Raw genomic sequence first — 23,667 nt, 5'->3', positions numbered from 1 at the left:
GGACCCCTGGCCTAAGGGGCTCCTGCTACTGCCTGCTCTTTTCTTTCAACCCTTGGCTGCATGTTGTAATGCATGCAATCATTTTTAATGCTCGGCTATTCTTTTTTCCCCTAGCCTCAATCTTCTCACTTTTCCTTAGTCAACAGTTCTTTAAAACAACAAAAGATAAGAGTGGGAGATAAGCCTTCCTGATTAAAAGCAATCTGGAATTTGCAAAGCTGGCCAGATATAGAAACTCTTCTTCTCTTTTCTTTTTTTGATAGGAAAAAATTATGTGCTGCTATTTTTCACTAAGTCTTTAACATCTCCCTTAGATAGGAGCAATATACCATACAGTGTTCATTTTATGTATACTATACAGGTGATCCTCTACTTACAAGCACAACAGGAAACACAGTTTCCATTGCTAATCCAGGTGGCTGTTAAACAAGTAAGGATGCCCTATTTTACAACCATTTTTGTCACGTTTATAGTTTCCATCTTTAGACTCTGAAAGTTTCTTCCCTCTCAGCATCTGAGTTTCCTCTGCTAGGATTCAAGAGCTTGACTCCCAACCATGCTGCTGCTGCCACCTCTGTTCCATCAGGGTGACTTAGGGAGGCTCCGGATTGAGCAAAGTTTGGCCCCAGGTAATCCTCAAACCTTTTCAATTTATGTTTTGTGCACCTAATTTAATTCTTAGGATTTCATTTGTTTCAGCCTATTTGCATTGCTCCACCCTAACCCGCCTTACCTCGTGGGCGTGGCACCAGGAGCAACCAGGCGTAATGGGTGGCTGGCCGACTGCACAGGCTCTTAAATAGGGCTTATTTTGGAGGTAGGGCTTATATTAGGCACACATGTAAAAACATGATAGGGGTTATTTTGGGGATAGGTCTTATTTTCGCAGAAACATATATGCGGCCGCGCACACACACACACACACACATCCCCCAAAATAAGACCTATCTCAAAATAAGCCTGGGTATGTTTACACATATGCACATACGTGTGTGTGTGTGTATATATCTCCCTGTAAAAAGGTTTCCATTATTTTCACAAATGTCCCTTTTGTCTTAAAAATGGTTTTAAGGAGCCTCTGTGGCGCAGTGGTTAGAGTGCAATACTGCAAACTACTTTTGCAGCCAGCTACCTACAATTTGGCAGTTCAAATCCCACCAGGCTCAAGGTTGACTCAGCCTTCCATCCTTCCAAGGTGGGTAAAATGAGGACCCAAATTGTTGGGGGCAAGAGGCTGACTCTGTAAACGGCTTAGAGAGGGCTGGAAAGCACTATAAAGCTGTATATAAGTCTAAGTGCTATTGCTATTGTTATTTATTCTCAAAAACTGTTTTCTGCCTTTTTTAACCTTATAAGCCATGCATTTTGCATATTTGGCTGCATTACATTCTTTTCAGCTCATTATGTTTATTTTAATTTTACAAAAACATTTTATATTTCTTAATATGGGTTAAATATTAAAGAAGAACCATTTTGTCCTACTGTTAGAATAGTTTACCTGTATTTTATGTTTTATTTGGATTGGTCAATATGCATACGTTGTTTCAGAATTATTTTATGATCGTTGCTATTCTAGGCTAATCCTGGTATTTGGTAATTTTTATTATTATTGTTGTTGTTGTTGTTGTTGTTGGTCTCATAGCCGGCCACATGTTTAGGCAGGATTTGGTATTTTTTGCCCAACTCCTTATTCTTTCCCGAGGGTTTGGATGGGCAGATGTGGTTGCTTGGGTGGCATGGAAGGTTGGGTGCTGGCTGGGTGCTGTTCCGGGTTAAGCCGCCTTTGGCAATTGACTGATGGTGAATTTGTCCGTGCTGACGGTGCTCCAGTGGTGCCCCAGATGTTTTGGGATCACCCCCGAAGTGCCCATGACTGATGGGGCTCCTGGGAGACCAGGCCGAAGCCACCACACCTAGAAGGGTCATAGGCAAGGGAGCAGGGTGGAGAAGAGCCAGGAAAAGCTCCCTCGGGGAAAGGAAAGGAAGGAACTGAGTCAGTTAAGGGAACAACAGGACAGAAGCTGGGCCTGAGGCCCCCCACCCCCCAGCTCTGGTGGGATAAAAAGAGGTCCTGAAGCCGGGGTTTTTTTTTTGTTTTTGTTTTTTGAGACTTGGCAGCTTCTGTCCCCCTGGCTAGTGCCTGGCAGCCCTAGGAGTGGACGCTGGGTAAATGTGGATGTGTGTGTGTGTGTGTGTGTGTGTGTGTATAAGAGCAAAACTATTCTGTATCAGTAAAAGTTTGCTGTGATTTTAAACCCACTGATTTGACTTGGGGTTGAGTGTGGCAGTTTTCCAGGCCTGTGAGTGTGTGGGTGAGTGAGTGACCGAAACTGAACCTGGGAGCATACTTGGGTAGCGCTACCTTTCCCCCTCTCCCCACCCTCTTTTTGTTTTGCCACAGTTGTCCTATTTCTGTTTGTATTTTGTAATTTTCTCCTGTTCTTTTTCTTCTCTTCTGCTGTCTCCAGGTAGCTGCAGTGGCCACTATCCCCAGACCGTTTGTTGTCTTTCTTATCAACAATTGTTAGGTTTTGGGTGTTGTGTAGCAGATGCTTGCCTGCTGGATCTGGTGGTTAAGGCAGCAGGCTAGAATTGGGCGGCTGCCATAGGCATCACAGCTAGCTGGGTGATTTTCAGCCAGTCATTTTCTCTGAACCCAACTCACCTCACAAGGTTGCTGTTTTGGGGAAAATAGCAAAAAGAAGGAGTATTAGGTATGTTCACTGCCTTGAGTTATCTGTAAAAAATAATAAAGGTGAAATAAAAAAGTTAGATGAATAAAAAATAAAGTCCCAGAGCACTTTAGCTTCTTGGTTTTCAATTCCTTTGCCTGGTTCTTGCTTGCAGCCCCCTCCCTCCCTGGGGGATCTCTCTCCCAGCGGTTCCAATGCCCTCGCAGCCCACTGGCTAGTAGTCCCTCCGTTCCCAGGGGTGAGAAGAGGAAGAATGGCTGGAGGGTCCTTTTGAATGTTCATGTATAAACTGAACTAGTAGGTGTCTGTCAGTATTGATTCTTCATGGTCGTCTAGCAAATGTTTCTGTTGTTATTTGGGAATTTGTTAAGTAACAACAATACTTTTATCCACTGAAAATTCACTCTTGACAAAGGTTCTTGCAAAATCTCCTTTAAAGATCATGCAGTGCTGAGTTTTTGAAGTGACTATGTTTATCTCAGATCATGCTATCCTGGAAACTCCTATGCTCAGAGTTTCTTTGAAAAACCACGAGGCAGCTCCCCAGACCATGAACAAATTTGAGTACCTACAGTCCACTTGCGTCCTGGTTTGCTTTGTATTCTTATTATAATTGGGGCTGTAGTTTCTCATAAAACAGGAAAGGAAAGGGGAGTTTTATTTCTCTTTTCTTGCCTGCCTTACGATAAGGGCTGATAAGTGGAGTCCTCCCATGAGTCCTTGGAGAGTCAGTTTGATGTGGTGGTGAAGGCATCAGCAGAAACCAGGAGATCGTAAGTTCTAGTCCTGCCTTGAGCACAAAGCCCGCTGGGTGACTTTGGGCCAGGCACTTTCTCTCAGCCCCAGGAAGGAGGCAATGGCAAACCACTTTTGAAGGAAACCATGCTAGGAAAAATGCAGGGACATGTCTAGGTAATCTCTGAGAATCAGAAATGATTGAGCAGAAGGGAAACAAAATCTGTGAGTCCTGGATATTCCTCCCCATCCTCAGTTCTGCCTGCCTTCCTGCCTGCCTGCCTGTCTATAAAAAAAGGAGGGTTCATCCAGCCATTGAAGCATCCAAGATACTTCTTTGGTTCATGCGCTTTATAGAAATCTTGCTCTCTCCTTGCTTTTCTGGCCAACATCTAAAAGCATATTAATGGTGGACATATCCAACGTCTGGAGACGTAATTGCTGCTTTTTATTTTTATAAGAGAGAAAATACAAATACGTATAACTCATCCTGGGTTAGAAATTTCTTTGGCCTACAAACACAGTCCAGACATTCAGGATCTTAGCACAGGCACAAACAATAGTCACTTTTATAAATAAGGAGTTGCCATGGAAATGGGTGTTTCTCTAGATGGCATTCTTATAGTGCAGTTTGGCAATATTGTATATTGTGTTGTGCAGGGCAGGGTAATAGTACAGTGGGATTGAACATGATTGCCTGGAGGGGCTTATTTTGCTGTGCTTTGATATAATTAGTGAGCTGCAGGTTTTGCCCTCAGACATACATCTATGAGACGCCCGAGCGTCGGGAATTAGCTCTTTCTCACATATTATGGTAATAATAAAGAACTCGGCAGGAAGCTGAGCTGCAACTGGCTGTGTCATTTCCAAGTTTCCAAACTTTTTTCTCTAATTTGCTCAGAAAGTACAATTAGGGTATTATGTGTTATTTACTAATAGGTTGTACTTATTTTATATATGTTATATATTGTTTTAGGAAAGCATGTGTCTCGAGATGAATGACTCTCCTTCCTACTTTGTGTACCTCATAAGACATTGCTGGATTCCTCCATCAGTTCCATCCATAAATCTTGTGACAATTTAAATTGAGATTGATATCTTCCAAAACACAGGATGAGTAAAACCATTGCCTGATGGTGCTGCTATTATCCATTAACTCCTTCCAGATCTCAGAGAAGGTGAGGGCTGCGCAAGGGGGCGGGCATTTTCCTGCCCTTGGATAATGTCTGTTCGAAGACCAGAAATGCGGCCATTTAAATTAATCCATTTGGAGCAGGAGCAGCCGATGGATTTGGTGCCAGTCTGAGAGGTCTAAGAGTTTTGGATTTCAGTTGGATCCATTCTGCCATCCAGTTGGCTGCACATTTTGGCCCACACAAACCAAATGTAAAAGCATTGATGCCATTTGGGTGAGCTGGAGCTTTCAGCCCTCCAACGGAAGTTGTGCGAATGTTTACTGGTATAAATCGTTGCTAGTGCTAGTAAGAAAAACTGGCTTCCTAAGTTATAGTCATTCAACCCTGGTGGGTCTTAGACCATTTAATCCAATGACGCTTTTGGCCTCAAAGAAGGTCATAACCCTCCACCCCCCACCCCCCCACCCCAAAAAACCCCAACTCAGTTTTTCACACAAGTTTTTGTGCCACAGTAGCAGTCCCAAAGTGGGTCCTCAGCTCACCAACCAGCGACCCCAAATTGTTCCACGACTTCCAGGACATGCCCCAATTTCCACCCCCCACCCCAGTTTAAGAACCTCTGAACCTGCCTCTTACGTTTGCTGGTCAATCCCGTCCCTACAAGTGCTCAGGTGGCCCATGTTTGTCGTGCTCTCTGCAGTTAGAACAGGATCTGAACTTTTGACTCTATTTCTAAAATGTCAAAAGTGCTTTTACTCTGGGAAGTTTTTAGAAAGAAAATGAGGTATCTTACAACCTGTTAGTTTGTGACTTACTGGCATGGGGCCAATAGAATAGGCTTTTTGCCTTTTGCTTATATATAAGAAAGAAAAAGAAGGAAGGAAGGAGTTATTTAATGGTAAGCGGTCAAATAATATAAAAACACAAATTCATAGAGTAACACCTTGGTACTTAGCTGCTTTGAAGCTCATCAAATTTGGTATTCAGTGCATTTTGACCAACCCTTTGATGTAAAAAAATTGTCCTGGTACTCATTTGTTTGGTACTTAAAGCACAAGCTAGAACTTGGCTGCCTTGTAATTCACTACATTATTCCTTATGGGAAAATTTTGTTGGTTTCTCATCATTTTGGTACTAGTCATGCCTCCTGGAACCAATATCTAACAGGATTATTTAGCCTAACCAGGGGTAAAACCCTCTGTTTTGTTATAGAAATCCAAGAAACTGTAGGCTACCTTGTAAAAGCTTTACCACAGGAGAGCATTCTAGCAAATAAAAGCAGAACCATGTGCTGAAATCAGATCCAGAATTTATTAGGCAAACGTAGCCTTCTTTTGTATATATATATATGTTGTGATTCGGAGGTCTGAGCCTGCCTTGTTAGAAGATACAGGCTTAAGCAATGAGGAAGAGAGGGATTTGGCCTCGAGATTTGAGCCTGCTTTGCTGGAAGACACAGACTTGACCCAGAAGGAAGAGGAGGATTTGGCTCTGAGGTTTGAGCCTGCTTTGCTGGAGGATTCGGAATCATCTTCCTCCCCAGGACCTTCCTCCCTGGTTGTACCTCAGGTGTCGGCAGATAATCAGGAGAACGTAGCGGAGCCTCTGACTGAGGAATGTTGGTTTGATGCAAGGCAAAGACGTAGACATAGACGTGAAATGCAACGTAAAAGGAAATGTCAAATCAGGGACTGAGATGAGAGACTGACACGCCCCTCAGGAAATAAAAGGGGACGTGTTAGCTCTGAATCCTTGTTCGGGACAACTTGTTTATTTGGGATAGAAGCTTTGACAAATTCTCTGTGCGGCATTTGCCTTTGATTTATGGTCTTGTCTTGTTATCGGACTTGGCAGGCAGCTTTTGGAAGACTGCCAAGGACTTCTCCAGCCAAAGGAATTTAACTCTGTCGTTCCTGGTCCTGTCTGTTTATTTATATTCCTTTGGAAGTTTGGACTCTCACCTCGTGGTCACAGGTGAGGCAGAATATATATATATATGTTTTCTTAAGTTTTCGCAGGTACTTACATGTATGGCATTCAGCTTTGTTCGGGTATTTTCCCACGTCATTGTATGTTCTTTTAAAGTTGTAGCAACATTTCAGCAGAATCTCATCCGCCATCATCAGGCTTCTGTATAGTGTTCATCTGTGAGTCAGACTTTTACAGTGGTTTCAGATTTAAATTTGGGGCAGCCTATTCCTGTGCCAGAATGGTTTTTTCTTCATCCTGATTGGTTGGGAGTCTTGGTCTGTGTTTATTGGTCTTGGAGTTTGCTGTGTTCTGCTTGATTAGAATTGATTAGATATTAGAAACATCAATCAAGTTTTGTTTTAATTAGCATTCATTTCCCATCCCTGTCCCCGAAAACTCTGGTTACAGAAGTCTTGCCAGGTGAACGCACCTCCCGGACAAAAAGCAAAACTCGGGACGCATGGCAAAGGAAAAATAAATAAAAGAAAATGAGAAAAACCAAAAACAGGGAGGGGTGTTTTTTTTTTTTTTTTTCCTTGTCGCTTTTGGAGAGAAATTCCAGATGACCTTTTTCAACAGAGGAAAAAAGAAAAGGAGAGAAAAGAAAGCAATCAAGCATGGAGGGGACAATGCAAGGGGGGAGGTATTTAATTTTAGCCACAGCCACCTCAAAAAGAAAACCCAAAGAAAAGGAGGGAAGGAGTTAAAAGAGGAAGAGAGTTAAAGATTCACAGCCAGAAATTAAAGGGTGGGGAGGGGGAAAAAAGAGAAAAAGAACTCTCCATTTCCCTGGAGCAAAAAAAGAAAAACACCTTTTTAAACATAAAATTAACAAGTAACAATAGAAAGTGCAGGTCCCTTCAGGGCAAGATGCCCCTCGGCGGCAGCTGGTGGACTTCGGGGGTCTTACATGCGGCCATAAACGCTCTCGTCGCTGTAGGCAATATAAAGGAAGAAATCCTCCTCGTGATGTTCCTGGTAGAGCTGCCCCATGGTGGCACTGGTGGGGGGGATGACATTGACGAAGAAGAAAAGGGCGTCCTCGGCCCACAGGTAGATTCTTTTCCGGATGCGGAAGTAAAACTGGCCCACTGTGAGGTTGGAGGGCACCAGGTACTTCTTCTTATCCAGGTCCCCTATTCGGGCCTTGGGGGCTTTTTCCACGATGACTGGGACCCTGTCAGGGTACTTCTTCCAGATCTTCTCCCCCTCGGAGCGGCACTTCTCGAAGGGGTGCTCCTCCTTGTAGACGAACTTCATGACGGCAACGGGCGGAGGAAGCGACACGGCAGACAGAGAGAGGCCCCGGAAAACGTAGCCTTCTAAAGTCTATATTCTAGTAGTTCCTCTGCACTGTAGTGTAGCATGCTCTTGCACCTGGCTGATAGTGGGATTGGGCCTGTTTAGTACATAGATAGGAGCCCATAAGGCAATGGCCAGACTTTAGGTCAGGCTAGGAAGCCAAAAACATCTGTTGGCCCGTCACCTGGATGGATGAAAAAGCATTTCTTGCAGGTGGTGCGGTTTGGATGAATTTGTCTACAGTCAGATGTGCAACTGGCCAGAGCTGAGGGTTGATGGAATGGGACCTCCAAGGATTGGAGACTGAACTGAGAAGTCAAAAAAATATTCTGGAAAAAAAGCCACAGCAAACCACTTTCTGTATTTTCCCTGCAGTGACCAGGGATTAAGCTTGATCTGATCTCTTATCTCCCCGTTATTCCAGGAAACACCTCCCGGAAGCTACTTGTGTGGATTGATTCCCAGAGAGCATGTCTTCATGTGATTGGCTTGTGCCCTTCCTCCTGCCAGCCTGGCTTCTGTGACTTTGGAAACGATCCCAAAGGGTCCCCGTAGCCTTTCAGTAGGATTCCTCGCATGTGGGAGTTCTAGCAATGCTCACAGTTATTGCCATACAAACGTTAAGCATTTTGTGGAGGAATTAGCTATCAAGCCTGGGCTTGACTAAAGATCCCTGTGGGAGTCGGTTGTTTTTATTGTACCAAAATGAATAGATATATAAATAAATAAATACATGCTGAACCGAACTGAACTTGGACTTGTAGATTAACTAGAGCAATTTACTAGTTCTTGGTATCTTTTTGACTTTATAGCTCTAAGTTTATTGACTTTATAGCTCTATACTAGCCATAATTATCTCTTACTTATGACAAGTTAAATTAGGGTCTTGCCATTTGTAGCACTGAGTGGATTTCAGAGCAAGTGGCAGTCAATCAGTTGTATGTTAAAAAAATCTTGTGTAAAAATGGTTATGAATATTTTGAGACATTGAATTGGTTTCTTTGAAAGTATGATAGTCCCCATTGGAAGATAAGATTTCATGCCAGCTGAAGCAGGGGGCAGCTTCCCCAATTTATGGAGTGATCTGTGTGGACTATAGCACGATACCCTCCTATGTCCCCGTAAGCCAAGGGATAGCCTGTTTATGCACAATTATCATCTTTGCAGGAAAAGAGTTGATAAGATGGAAAAAGGAAAACAGTGTAAGCTTATTTTGTATTTTTTTTTAAAAAAAAAACAACAGTTCCGTATTGCTGCACCCTAGATCCACTTAGTATTCAAAGAGAATCGCTTCATTAAATCAGATCCACGGCATGAAACTAGAAGGGTCTCTGGAGACATTCTATTTTTAGCACTTTTGGTCTCTGTTGCATTTAAATATCTCACCTATATGTTCACCTGAAAATAATCTGGGTGTTTTTGTAGGCGATGATCCACTTAGACTTCAGTTCCACACAAACAAAAGACAAAGAAGAGGAAGAAGAAGAAGCCTTCCCTAAACACTCAGACAGCCGGCATCCAACGTCCTAATAGTAGCTACAAGGCCTATTGCGTGGACCGCAGAACAGAACAGTGCCAAATCACTGTCTGTTTGTGGCAGATTGCATGGGAAAGACAAAGACAAAATAACAATAGCTAAACATAAATTACTCTTAATCAAATATGAACCCTGGAGGTTATACAGAAGCATGGTTGCTCCATGCACTTAATGTAGTCCTTTGGAGTTTCCTTGTGCAAATTTTGAAAACAAGCTGGTTGCCCCAGAGTGTTAAATGACCCTCCCCCACCCCAGCCCTGGTGGGACTTCTTGGACAGGCTACTATGTGCAGCCTCCGTGCCTGGGGTCCCTGTGATTCTCGGTTGGCCCTGGGACAACTAATCCGTGCCTTGGAGATCCTGTCCCAGCGCCTGATCCCTGGGTGTGTGTGTGTGGGGGGGGTGTTTCTGGGTGAGGAGGGACGAGATTCGCCTCGACTCAAGCGAGACTGAGCAGCGGTGGGGTTTTCGGCCTTCTCGGACTCCAGTGCCTCCGCCCTGAGATTGGTGTGAGGCTGCATAATCTGAGCATGGGACCCCGAATGTGGAACAAAGCCTGTCTGTTCGCTATGATTCTGCAGGTGCCTTTTACTTCCTGTTCTGTTTTTGTGTCGTCTGTATTTTTACCTGTTTGTGTATTCGTTCATTCACTCAGTTTATCTATCTACCCATCTTGCATTCATTCATGACTCTGGGTAGCTTACAGGTGTTGGTTCCTAAGGTGGTAAGCCCCACCCAGCATCATTTGGGGTGGGGGTGGAGGAAGGAATGGGCAGCCGTGTGAATCAAATCAAATAATAAATAGATTAGCAAAGCTATAATAGACTAACCAAAGTTAAAACAATGTAAAGCTAAAATTTATATATATTAATTCAAAATAATGTTATATTTACAAAAGTTAACTGTATAAAATGCATAATATAAAATGCAAAAGGAGAATAAGAATTTCTACAAATGAAAACTAAAGTAAACAAAATAATTTAAGTTATAAGAAATAGAGCAAAAACTGAGAAAAGCTGGGTTGGTAAATTAATAACCGAGTTACAAATGAACAGTAAATGAAATATAACACAAAATTAAATATCAGCTAACAACCTCAGTTCCTAAGCTTGGATTAGATCTTCCAGAGATTGTTGAGGTAATATAAATAAATATAAGGAACAATAACACATATGTTCCATTTCTTTCTAAATCCTGTCTGCTTGGTAATATGTACTTGCATTCAAAGATTTTGTTAAATTTGTGCCATGGAAATACTTATACATTACATATCAAATATTGCTCTTTAAAAATGTATTTATTTTTTTAAAACAAATTTTATTCCATTTTTCACATAAAAACAAAAAGCTCTTTTTAGTGGACAACATATTTCCGGGTCATCACTTTTACATACAAATATGACAATAGTTATACATTCATGTATGCATACTTAATTCTATTATTACCTTTTCCATTTCAAACTTTCAGAAAGTAGAGAAACAAGCAAATTAATCCTAGTCTCTTACATTAATCTCAATCAAAACATCTTTTCGTTTCATTTCAATTATTTCAAATATAATCTTTTAATATTTATTTTAAAAATAAAAATAACAGTATGTTTGCCTAATAAAAAAAGTTACCAATGTCTCTCCTTCCTTTTAATAGTCTGTATTAGTTTATTAATTTAAATAGTTCTTTAATCTGTCATATTTTCTTTCCATCACACATTCTTTCTATAGATTCTAGATTAATAAAAGTTTTAACACAAAAGAAAAAGAAAAAAGTATAGGTTTCCCCCCTTTTACTGCTTTGAGTGTGACACCTCAGTGGTTAAAATATCCCTTTATTCCCTCGTCTTAATTCCCAATAAGCCATTATTTTTAAATAGTTACAATAATAATCATTACATCTTTTCGTTTGGATTCCGCAACATATTTTCCCCCCTTAATTTTATTTCTAATTTCAAAAGAAGTAAAAGGGAAAAAATTGACTATTCAATTTCTGGTCGCTGATATTGACCTCATTTTTAAACATCTTTACATCCATTTCAATTATTACAATTTCTTCAATAAACCTTAACTTTTTTTTTAGAATAAAAATAAAGATATATATTCATCTAATAAGAATTATCAGTATCTATCCCTCCTTTAATAATCTATATTACCCTATTTTCTAAGTATTTTTTTTAATTGCAAATATATTCGTTACCCCTTGTCACCCTGCAGAATCCCTTTTTAATTCATCAACCATTATCTCTGAACAAACTATTTCTTTTCATCATTTTACTATTTCCGTAGTTCTTTATTTCATGCACCTGTTTCTTACTGCCTCTCCTCCCCCTCTTTTCCCCATATCTTTTCTCATTCCAGTTTATATCTTCCTTTTCCTTTTTCTGCTGGGTGTTTCTGCCTTTCCTGATTTCACAGGTATTCCCCTTTTTGATTACCTTCTTAAATCTCAACTTTTTAACCTTCCTTCTTTCCCTACTTCTTTGTAGTGTTCTTTGTGTTAATTGTCTATTTAAGATGGCTTCTCCTTGAATCGACTCCTCTTCCTCTGAAGCTCTTTCTTCTTGTTCTTCAATCATCATTTCCATTTCTTCTAACACAGATCAAAGTGATTCACCTCTTTCCTGTAGTAGTTCTCTCATATTTTTAAGTTCCATTTTTAATTCGCGAAGAGATATCATCATTACACACTCTTATATTTTATTATCATTGAAGTCCACAAAAAAAACTTTTACTTTCCTTCTTTCTTCTTCCAGTTTTCTAAAGTTCTCAGTTGTTCCAGCCCAGGGTCTATACCAAAAACGTTGATCAATCCTACAATCAGTCTTTCCTTGCTTCTTTCTTTATTCTGGTTCAGCTTTCACTTTCTAAGGTTCTTACTTTGTTTCAATATTTCTTTAACATTATATCAACAAAAGTTCATACAGAAACAGGATACTTTCCCTTTTGTTTGAGTTCAAGTTTTTGTCAAAAGGTGGCACTCTCCATTATACAAAGTCCTAACCTTTTTCCCCTGTTTTTTTATTTAGGGTTTTTCGAACCTCAATATTCCAGCACAATCCAGTCTCCAATTTGTAATTTTTATTATTATTATTTTTTGACAATCTTAACTCCAGCTTTATTTTATGCCTGTTTATTGCCGAAATATTTTGGTCCAATTTAATTAAGTCTTTAGTTCTGGCTTCTTCCTTTCCCAGTTCGAAGCCCCGCTTAGCTGTCAAAATTATTTTTTTATTTTTTTTCCTGTCCCTTTGTATTTCTGCTGCTCACTTTTCTTTTCTTAAAAGTTCAATGTTACCTTAATCCCGGGGTACTTTTTGTTTAGTTGTTTCATCCAATTGTCCCAGTTCAGATGTTATCCACATCTTTCTTCCCTCTTGCACAAATCTTAGTCCAGCTGAGTCCTCCTCTTTGGGGTGGCCATTTTAGACCACCGCTTCAGTCGTCTTTGGGGGGAAACGACCAAGCCCAGGAGGGGAGATGCGGCTCCTCTCAACCTGGCTTGCGGCTTCCCCTTACTCCACCACCCCTCCAAGGCAGCTTCAGCTCCTAATCGCAATGATCGGGGCTCTCCGTCGAAACAGCACGGACCATAGCCACGGACAGTCGCGATCTACAGTCCATCAGTGAGGAGGGCTCAACACGGAAGGCTGCTTTGTAAAAATTTAGACATCTTTAAACTTACCCTTTTGCAAGATCTCTTGCCTTCTTACAAATAAAGCCCTCAGCATCTGTTTTGTTGTAGTTCATAAAGCTTGACCTGAATTTTTCTGCATTTTGATTATTAAAACTTCCCTTCCCCAACTATCTCAGAAAGATCTGCTGCCTCTCCCTTGCTGGGAAACAGGGACAACCTTATCGCTGAAAGCTTACACACAGGTGACTGGTGTTTATAGTACAGAAGGGAAGGAAGGAAGCTTCCCTCTTCTGAAGGAGCCAACATGCCACTTCTCCATTCTTCAAGCCTTCTCAGGCTTAAAGATTGTCCTGCCAGTGCATGCAGATTAAAGTCCACTGCTCTTCCATAGCTATTGCAAAAAAGCAGAAGGGTAAAAGAAAGTTATGGGGCTATGCTGGGAATCCTCTATTGCTATCCACTTGGGGTAGAATACAGCAACCTACCGCCAGTTACAGAGAAATCCAGCATTGTTAGCCAATCTCCTAGTGTATTGGGTATCTTGCTTTTTTGGGGGAGTAACACAGCTGAGGAGCGGCCACCCGCTCTTCTGTGCTAATCAGCTGGCACAATAAAAGCCAGTAGTGCGCAGGGCTGGGGGGGTGGTGGCCCCACATGATTGTTGCAGCGAACCGGTTTGGGGACAGCTGACCTTCGGAGCAACCGGTCCGAACTGGCAGAATCCCACCCCTGCTTATGCAGTTCATCAGTAGTTGAGTTCAACTGGATTCTCTTTTAATCCAATAACAATTGAGTGTCATCAAGCAAGCTTTGGTTGAAGATACCAGACAATATAAGGAGGTGCTGCTTTCTAGTAATAGTTGCTCTTGCAAACTAGTAGCCACAAGCACAGGTGGGCCAGAGGAACTGACCAGGATTGCACTATGTGCTACCTGCCAAGCACTACAGATACCTTTCTTCAAACCCTGCAGGAATTTTTGTACCCTTTTTTTAATCTTTTGTATGTTTTTCTCATTTCTCAGGTTTGATATGCTTATAAAACGACATTAGATCCTTATGGTTTTGAACTTGGTTAGTTGGGAAAGAAATTCCAGGTTGTTTCCCATAAGTGATTCACTCTTGTTACCCATTTTGGGTTATTCTTTGAATTAATATAATTTAAGTAATTATATAGGCATTACTCTATTGTTTATGAAATGTAACTGATCATACATAATAGATATATATGTATAACTGAATTGCTGAAATTATGTATTAAATAGCATGTGCTTCTTACTGCTAAAAATAGTAGGGCAGATAGGCTTACTAAAGGCCATCTTGAATTCAGCCATATTATTTTTGTGTAGTCCAATCACAAAAGCTTTCACATAGGCAAATTCATGAAATTTGGGAGTTGTGATGACCCAGGGTGGGATACAAAATAAACACAGTCACAAAAAACAGGTGAATCCCCTTTTATTCCTTCACTTTGCTTCCAAGCTCCAAATATCCTTGATTGGAGACAAAAAAACTCCCACACAAGCAGTTACAAGAAGGAGGAAATGCCGTTTAAATTATAAAACACAAACCAGGCAAGATAAGAGCTTGAAGATGTCCACAGATATCAGAACACACACTAGGAAGGACACCAAACTCAGAGAGAAACAATAAACTTGAGATATTTCCACGCTTTGTTTCCAGCACTGGCCCGTACCGCATGTCCGTCCTCTTATCCAGTTGTCACAGCTGCAGCCCATGAAGAGGATCAAGGCCCTCTCCTCCCCCATAGGCCACATCTCTCCCTTATCCTCTCCTCCCTGTGTGCCCTCGGATGGATAGGGGATGGGCCTGGGTCCTCCTTTGACTGCCCAGCTGGCCTCTGCCCTTCCCCAGCCTCCTCCACAACTTCCGGAGCCACACTTCCACTCCCTGTCGGCTGTTTCTCCTCTCCCCCGGAGTCAGTCTCCACCAGGGGCATGACAGGAGTGTTGGGGAAGCTGTTTGTCTCTTTGGCCACCTTGGAGAATTTCTTTCTATTATTTGGAAGTCAAACAACTCTTTTATGAATAACAATAAAAAACAGGAACCTAAGAGAAAGTCTTGAATCAGAAATATTATTCATGACAGGAAAACATGGAACACATTAAAGCAACATGAGCTGCTCTGGAGGGCATTGAAACAGAACTAAGTGAATTTCCATAGTTTTTTTTTTGTTGTTGTTGTTTTGGGGGTGGGGAGAAAGGGAAACGTTTTGAGACATTTGAGCAAATGGCTCTTGACTATTCTAAGGCATCTTCTAGAAGAAGGCCCCGTCAGTATCCCGGCAAGCTTCTGTATCGTAAAGGGGGATCTTAATTCTTGTTCTCTCTTACCTGCAAGAGCCTTTTCCCAAGGGACTCTGTCCTGGGCCCAATTTTCCTTGTCCTGAATTCTGTGATTCTAACCTCACTGTAGAACATGAAAGAGCCAGGGCCGCCATCACCCCCTGCAGAAGGAAGGGTGCCCTTCCAGCAGAAAATCCGGGGAGCCTAGGAGCCCCTTTTGTTAAGAGCAGGTCTGGAAGCCATCGGTATTGAGGTAACAGGCATAGGAGTTTTGTTTCAATGTCAAGTAAGTTGCGTTGTTTTTAAAGTCAGGATGTTGTTTAGAGTTACAAGTATCAATGTCACTATTTTAGTAAGATACGTTTTTAATAATGTAATGCCCTTCATTAAATTCCAGGTTCAAGAATGGTTATGCTTAAACTGCCAAACTCAGAGGGCGCTATCAGGACAACTTGGGGATATAGAGAACGTCACACCTCCCGTGTTTCCAAAATCCTCAGTCAGACCATCAAGTCCTGCCCTTCGAAGTCGGTCCAAGGCTGCTGAGTTGCATCAACAACAACAACAGATTTCAGCAAAACCTGCCCTGGGGTCTGAAAAGTTAAAGACAGGTTCAGAAATTCAGAAAGAGGATCCAAAGGTAAAGAAGGAGACACTTTTAACAAAGACGTTTACTGGTAGGATCCAAGAAGAAATTTTTAAAATTGACATTTCAAAGCTTTCACCAGGAAAATTAGCAAAAACAACATCTGCTGATAAAATCATTCAAGGAATTTCAAAAGAAGATTCAAAAGCAGAAAAGGAAAAATTGGGAAAATCATCATCTGCTGATCCAATTCTTAAAAAAGAGTCAACATTGGCTACAATTGATAAGGGTTCGCATGATAAGATAAACATGGAACATGCGGAAAGACCTCTATCCGAAGACTCAAAATATCATCCGGTAAAACTGGCCAGGGAGGAAAGTCAGAAGGAAGACCCAGCCACTCAAGTCAAATTGCCACCTGCTGATCGGAGTCAGATGGACAGGGTGACCTTGGGAAAAATACCATCAGCTGATAAAATCCTCCAAGATGTTCAAAAGCCAGACCCAAAGATTTATCAAGACAAAATGACAAAGGTAGCCTCAGATGGCGAAATTGTGAAAGTTGAACCAAAATTTCAGCAGGCAAAATTGGCCAAAATACTATCTTCTGATCAAATTCAGAAAGAAGATTCAAAACGAATTCCAGCAAAAATAATGAAAACGGCCTCTGCGGATCAGCTTTTAAAAGACACTGTGAAATTTAAGGAACTAAAAGAAGTGAAATTGCCCCGGGAGGAACCAAAGTCTTCCGAGACAAGTAGCGGCCAAAGACCACCATTAGAAGCCTCAGACCCCCTCCCCAGAATCGAACACGTACCAGGACAAGAGCAAGCGCTTAAAGAAAAGCCAGAAGCTGAAATGCACCTAGAAATAAAACAGCAGGAAGATCATCCCATGATATCAGAAACCACTTCAAAAGCTCATAAACTACCGGAGAAAAACCTTTCAGATTTACCCGTGTCATTGCCAGAATCTTATCCTGTGGAGTCAGTGAGAGAAAAAACAGTAAGTGCTTGACATTCCTCTCTTGTCAGGAATTGACAAAATCTGTTTCTATGTCATGCCAGAAAAATTACTTGGAGATATTCATAGAAGCTATGCTTGATTGAAGGGGGTAATTTACAGCAGGGGGCAGCACTTAGTGAACCTTGGCTAATCTTGAAAAAAATAAGAGTTAGATATGGTTAGTTCCTGTATATAATCAAAGAGCAAGCCCTACTCTCCTCCAGCACTGATGATGTTACCTAGTTGGGTAACGAAATGTCTGCAAGGAAACAGGCAAGTTCAGAGACCCCTAAGGACATACAGTTCAACCCTGAGCTATAAATATTCTATTGGTACTTCAAAACAGAACTCTGCTGGCAATTTCTCACATATGCTGACCCAAATTTAACTTGCACCTTGCACAGTATAACTTCTGCCAAGTGACACTATTTTTATTTTGTAAACAGACAGATGAAATATAATAATTAAATAGTTCTGCTTCTCCCTGTTATTTTTTTTTTACCTATAGCCAATGTCTCCAAATCACAAACTTTCCTTTTGTTCCACACAACCTTCTCTGTTGTTAATTTTGGTGTTTATTGCAACCCTCAGCAAATCCTGAGCCTTCCTGTAGACTTGGACTATTTTCTAACATTATGCATATGTTATATGCTTTCCTTTCCCTTTGTAATGCCCATCCTTTTTGTTTCACAGCTTATCAGAGAACTCTGTGCTAGTTTCATCTCCTACTTTATTTTCTCTGTAGTGTTGTCTGTATTTGGGCTGTGATTGTCTTACTTTTGAGGCTTCCCCCACGCTCCTTAATATTTTTCTGGGAAGGATTTTCATTCATGGAATCCTTACTGCTTTTCCCTGATTAAAGCCAGCTATTCTGAGATTCAGAAGGCTAACTTGTGATGAGCCAGAGGCTTGAAGGACTTCACCTGACAACCAGCAGGCAGCCTGGAATAAGTCAGTGGTATATTTAGTGTTGCATTGGATTGTTCTACGTACTTATTACCATTTTATTGTTATAATATTTTTTTAAAGTAACTCAAACTAAATTAAACTGAACCCACAGTAAATTTAAAGATTGAAATAGTTTTGACCTTGACTCTTCTACATGCAGTTTATCTTCACTGAAAAGTGTTGTTTTTATCAGAGATGTTTGTAATGTTGTGCAACCTGAATTTTTCTATTGACTGAATGCGCACTGAAATATTCTTATACTACCTGTTAAATCTAAATAAGATGCTATTCCCATTAAGTATAGAGCCACACTTTAATGATATTGAGAATAAGTTATTTTCTATCTAATTAGGGAAAATGTAAGTCGTGGTGTTTTATATGGCTTAAATGCAAAATAAAAAGTTCTAGCTTAACCAAAATTTGTTACTCACAATGCTTTCTCAAAGTTTTCACAATTACAGTAATACTGGTTGGTGAATTTATTATTATCTTGAAAAGATAAGTCTTAATATGTGTCTGTATGTTTATATATGTTTTAGGAAAAAGAAGATGACAAATCTGATATATCAAGTTCTCAGCAGCCCAAAAGCCCTCAAGGCCTGAGTGATACAGGATATTCCTCCGACGGCGTCTCGAGTTCCCTTGGTGAAATTCCAAGCCTCCTTCAGGCGGAAGAAAAGGACGCCTTGTTGAAAGAGTCCTTTGAGAAAGAGTCTCCGTCGCAAGGGGGCAGCCCAGCTAGCCCCTCCGACCTGGCTAAGCTGGAAAGCACCGTCTTGTCAATTCTGGAAGCTCAGGTCACAAGCCTCGTGGAAGGGAAGCCTGGGAGAACCAGAGATGTTTCCGCTGAGCAGACCAGGGCCTCCCGGGAAGCAGCCCTCTTGCCTGTCACCTCGGAGCCCTTCTGCTCTGAGGAAGAAGGCTTGAGGAAACCGGAGGTTCGAGGTGAAGGAGACCCTGAGCAAGGCAGTAGAGAAACGTTGCCCCCTCAGAAAGGGCCCAAGCAGGCAGCAGGGGGGGCAGAGAGTGCACCAACCAGAAGGCAGCGCTGTGACTCTGTGGAAGACAGCAGTGAGAGCGAAAACTCTCCTGTGCCACGAAGGAGGAGGCGGAGGCAGGCCAGCGCTGGCTCCTCCAGCAGTGACGACGAAGGCAAAGTAGAAGACAGTCCGGGTTCAGGTGATGACGAGGATTTCATTCGGAAGCAAATCATGGAAATGAGCGCTGACGAAGATGCTTCCGGTTCCGAAGATGAAGAATACATCAGGAAACAGTTAAAAGAAATCAGCGCAAATGAGACCCAGAAGAAGGAAGAAGTTAAGATCAAAAAGGGAATGGCTGGAAAACATAAGAGGGCGTCACGTAAAAGCACTGCAGGCTATGAAGAGGATTCCGGAAGGCGCCATTCCTGGCATGACGACGACGACGATGAAGACGAAGATGAGGCTTTTGATGAAAGCCCAGAACCAAAATATAGGGAGACGAAAAGTCAAGAGAGTGAAGAAATTTCAGGGGGAGGAGGCCTTCGCCGCTTCAAAACAATAGAACTTAACAGTACAATCACAAACAAGTTTTCTGAAGGGTCAGAAACACCAAAGAGATGTTTATACTTTGATGAAGAGCCAGAATTAGAAATGGAGAGCCTTACAGATTCACCAGAGGACAGATCACGGGGAGAAGGATCTTCCAGTCTGCATGCCTCCAGCTTCACCCCAGGTACGTCTCCTACCTCTGTTTCGTCCTTTGATGAAGACAGCGACAGCAGCCCCAGTCACAAAAAAATGGGGGGAGAAACCAAGCAGCAGCGTAAAGCCAGACATCGGACACACGGGCCTCTCCTCCCGACGATTGAAGATTCTTCCGAGGAAGAGGAACTCAGGGAGGAGGAAGAGTTGCTGAAGGAGCAGGAGAAGCAGCGTGAACTAGAGCAGCAGCAAAGAAAGAGCTCTAGCAAGAAGTCTAAGAAAGACAAAGATGAGCTCAGAGCCCAGAGAAGGAGAGAGCGACCAAAAACACCCCCCAGTAACCTTTCTCCGATCGAGGACGCTTCCCCAACTGAGGAACTGCGTCAGGCGGCAGAAATGGAGGAACTGCATCGATCTTCCTGCTCTGAATATTCGCCAAGTATTGAATCTGACCCTGAAGCTTTTGAAATCAGTCCGGAAAAAATAATAGAAGTGCAGAAGGTTTATAAGTTGCCCACGGCTGTCTCGCTCTATTCCCCCACAGAAGAGCAGCCCCTTGGAATGGCCAAGCAAGGGAGCATTCGGAAGATTTTGAAAAGCGCAGAGGAGGTATATGAAGAGATGTTGCAGGTGTCTCAGGTGGCCAAGCCTCTTCCAGGTGAAAACGAAAGGGAGGAGGTGTTCGAGAAGGAGCCTTTGTATGGCGGCATGCTCATAGAAGACTATATCTATGAGTCGTTAGTAGAGGGTGCGTATAGTGGGGACTCCAACATCATTTCAAAACAAGAGGAGTGTGAGGAATTTAGCCAAGAGGAAGAGCAAAAAACCCCTCTGGAGCAAATCTGTGAAGAACCTATGCAAAAACCCACTGATTTACAAGACACCTATTATAGGATAGAGCTTTTGCATTCAATTATGCCTCAAGAAGACATTGTCTCCAGTTCTTACATCATGCCAGAAAGTCACGAAATCGTTGTCCTGGACAGTGTAGCACCATCTTCGAGTGATGATAAGCAGCTGCTAGAGGTAGGCGTGGTTTATGAAGAGCTGATGAAGCAACAGGGAGTACAGCTGACCCCGGGCTCCAGCCCTACCCAGTCATCCCCTGAGTTCGTTTCTGTCACCAAGAGGAGCCTGTCTGGAGAAGCAGGAGATAGTAACTCCCTAGTTTCGAGCACTTCTTCAGCAGTTTCAGACTCAACATCAGCAAGCCCTGTAGTGCTGCCCATTCCAGATGTTAAAATTACCCAGCACTTCACAGTTGAAGAAAAAGAGGGTAACTATTTTACTGATTATGTCCATGAGGTGGAAGAAATTATTTCCCAGGAAACGTCCATGCTGGCATACTCGGAGGCCTTAGAAAGCACCACCCCTATTTTCCCATCGGATGCATGTTCACTCACATCCTCTACATCTTCTGTTTACACCACTGGCACCCCTTCACCTGTAGCTGGACCAGATGGCATCACTACCATCTGTAGAGATTCAGTAGATGCTCTTGGTGGACTGTCAGATTCAGAAGGGGTCGTTTCAATGGCACAGGCTACTACAATTTCCCCAGTTGAGGACTATGAACCTCTGGTGTTGCCCCCCAAGAAGGCACCCATAGCCAAAGATCAGGGATCAGTTACCTTTCCAGAAACTGACTCCTTTGCATCCACTTCTGTGGAAACAAAATTCACAAGTATTCTCCCTGCTGCCTTGGCAGAAGATGGCAAAGCTGGAAGAGACATGGCAAAGTTTAATGAAGTGAAGAGACTTTCTGAAGATGATTATTCAAGGATTTCCATTAATGTGGCAGGAGTAGATGCTGTATCTGACCAAGAGTTTATCTGCGTAGTTCCTTTATGTACTGTTTCTTCTGCTATCCCTGCATCTGAAACTTCTCCAGCTTCTGTTGCTGGTTCCCAAACATTCTCGTTTTGGGAAAGATCTCTTGTTCAACCCTCCCCGCCATACGTTCCTCCTCCGCCCCCACCTCCCCCACCCCCCCCACCCATTCTGCCAAAGCCAGCTGTTTATCCTAAAAAGAAGCCACCAGTTAAAACTGCAGTGACCACAGTTCCCACCATGATACCCTCCATCAGTACTGTCAAAGCAGCAGAGACCTCTGCTATGCAAACTCATGTGTCTCCTGTCACTAAAACATGCACCCTGACCCCACCCCCCGTCCCCCCTAAGCCAGCATCAATTCCAGCAGGGCTTGTATTCGCGCACAGACCTTCTGAAATAATAAAGCCTCCTATTGCTCCTAAACCAGCCGTTCCCCAGCTACCAGTGGCTGTTCATAAACCAACAGAAACACAGTCCAAGCCAGCAGGTCTGCCTTTTACCAGCTCCATGACTTTGAGCTTGGTTTCCCCTGCTGAATACAAACTGACCTCTCCCACCTCCCCGTCATCTCCACATTCTAATAAATCCTCCCCGAGGTTATCCAAACCCTCTCAGGAAACCTATGCTGTTATCACGTTGCCCTCTGAGCCCGGGACTCCAACCGGATCCATTACCAGCCAAGCCACCAGCAGTTGGCCTGGGGGTTCACTCCCTAAGGAACCAGCTCCAGAGGCTGCACAGACATTATTCATGCCGCCTGTAAGTTTGCTGCAAATGCATAGTATAACAGATCAAAGCAAGAGTATCCCAGATGCTTTGAATGCTGTTGCTTCTATCCCTTTCCCTACTACTGTACAGCCAATTTTTGGCATGGTGCCTAAGTCCACCACAGAACTAATAACAACAGAGATTGCAAGGACTGCTGTGTCTTTGGTAAAAAACGCCGGGTTAGAAAGTGTTTCCATAACGATGCCCCCAGTCACAGGACCTGCAGTAGAGAGAACTAAGTACAGAGAAAACGGAAGGACCCGTGTTTTTGGTGATGTCATGGATCTCCGTACCTTGACTAAGACTAGCACTGATAGAACAGATAGCTGTATGGACCTATCTGCTACTCCCGCAGATGTGAAAAGACAGACAATGGCAGGTGACCCTTCTGGGCAGTGGGTAAGCACAGTTCAGCCAGGGATCATCAACCTTAGTTCTGTGTCCATGGTCAGCCTCTCTTTAGCTCCAGTGGCCGATGCTGTTTCAGTGGTGACCTGTGCATCTACTCTCGGTTATAGTGCAAGCATAGAAAGCCTCATAGACCTTGGGCATGGGATGTCAACTCCACTTCAGTTGACAACATTAAAGCCTTTGGGACCTGGTCCTGGAATAACGGGAAGCCAGGCCCTCTTTGCAGGCAGAGAAGACGCTCCGATCAACCTCTCCCTGGGTATGCCCACATCGGGCCTTGCCTGGGCCACTACAAAGCCTGCAACTGCACCTCTGGTTGCGGTAACCAATGATTGCTTTCATGCTTCTGCTGCTCACAAAGCTCTGGACAGTGGTGTGGTTGACCTGAGCACTACAAAATCCTACAGAACGATGGTGACCGTTGATGGAACAACTTCAGGATTTTTTACCACCGTAATAGAAGACGATGAAAAACCTGTAGATTTGACCTCAGGGAAAAGGGCCGTTTGTTGTGACGTGATTTACAAATTGCCCTTTGGGAGGAGCTGCACCACTCAAGCGCCAGCAACTGCCCTCCCGGAAGATCGTTTTGGCTACAGGGATGACCACTACCAGTACGAGCACTCCGGGTCCTCCGCCTACAGGGGAGCTGGGGGCATGAAGCCCTCCATGTCAGACACCAATTTGTCTGAGGCTGGGCTCTACCCATACAAAAGCAAGGACGCCTTTGAGCACCAGGTCGGGGCGGCTGATCTAGCGGTAGACTTGACTTCTGGCAGAGTCACTACAGGTCAGTATGACAAGACGCCAGACTTTTCTTGGAAACTTAGTAACAATGTTGCTCACCTCATTTCAGGATGATTTTTGCCTTTTTTGTTGTTGTTGCCTTTCCCCCTTTCATTAGGCTTTACGTTCAAAAGTATGGCAAATTTTGTTGGAATTTATCCATGTATTTTTGTTTTCCAATTTTCGTCAGTTGTTTTGTGGAAAGAGGTACCTGCATGCTCAGAAAATGTTCTTTTTTTCTTCTTGTCCTGCCCAATAAAATGTTGAAGAATTGCATGCAGCTCCTTCCTGCTTTATTGCTCATATTTATCACTCATCTCTATAGGCTGCCTTTCAGAATCCACA

The 23,667-nt window shown here is 42.7% G+C and overlaps 1 protein-coding gene and 1 pseudogene across 2 annotated transcripts in view; one reads left to right on the top strand and one right to left on the bottom strand.

Moving 5' to 3' along the window:
- PCLO (piccolo presynaptic cytomatrix protein) overlaps positions 1–23,667 on the top strand; it is a 96,928-nt gene that overhangs the window by 17,187 nt on the left and 56,074 nt on the right. For both annotated transcript variants that reach the window (XM_087969180.1, XM_087969181.1), the window contains exons 2-3: positions 15,698–16,891; positions 18,379–23,326. In XM_087969180.1, coding sequence (XP_087825306.1) covers positions 15,698–16,891; positions 18,379–23,326 — 6,142 coding nt within the window. The remainder of the gene's footprint in view (positions 1–15,697; positions 16,892–18,378; positions 23,327–23,667) is intronic.
- Positions 7,096–7,820, bottom strand: LOC113421954 (gamma-aminobutyric acid receptor-associated protein pseudogene; annotated as a pseudogene).

Source organism: Notechis scutatus, chromosome 6 (assembly GCF_049901735.1).
Source record: "Notechis scutatus isolate UNSWTSFEM ecotype Mainland chromosome 6, rNotScu1.2, whole genome shotgun sequence".
Taxonomy (NCBI): Eukaryota; Metazoa; Chordata; class Lepidosauria; order Squamata; family Elapidae; genus Notechis; species Notechis scutatus.
This window is presented reverse-complemented; position numbering and strand designations above follow the sequence as displayed.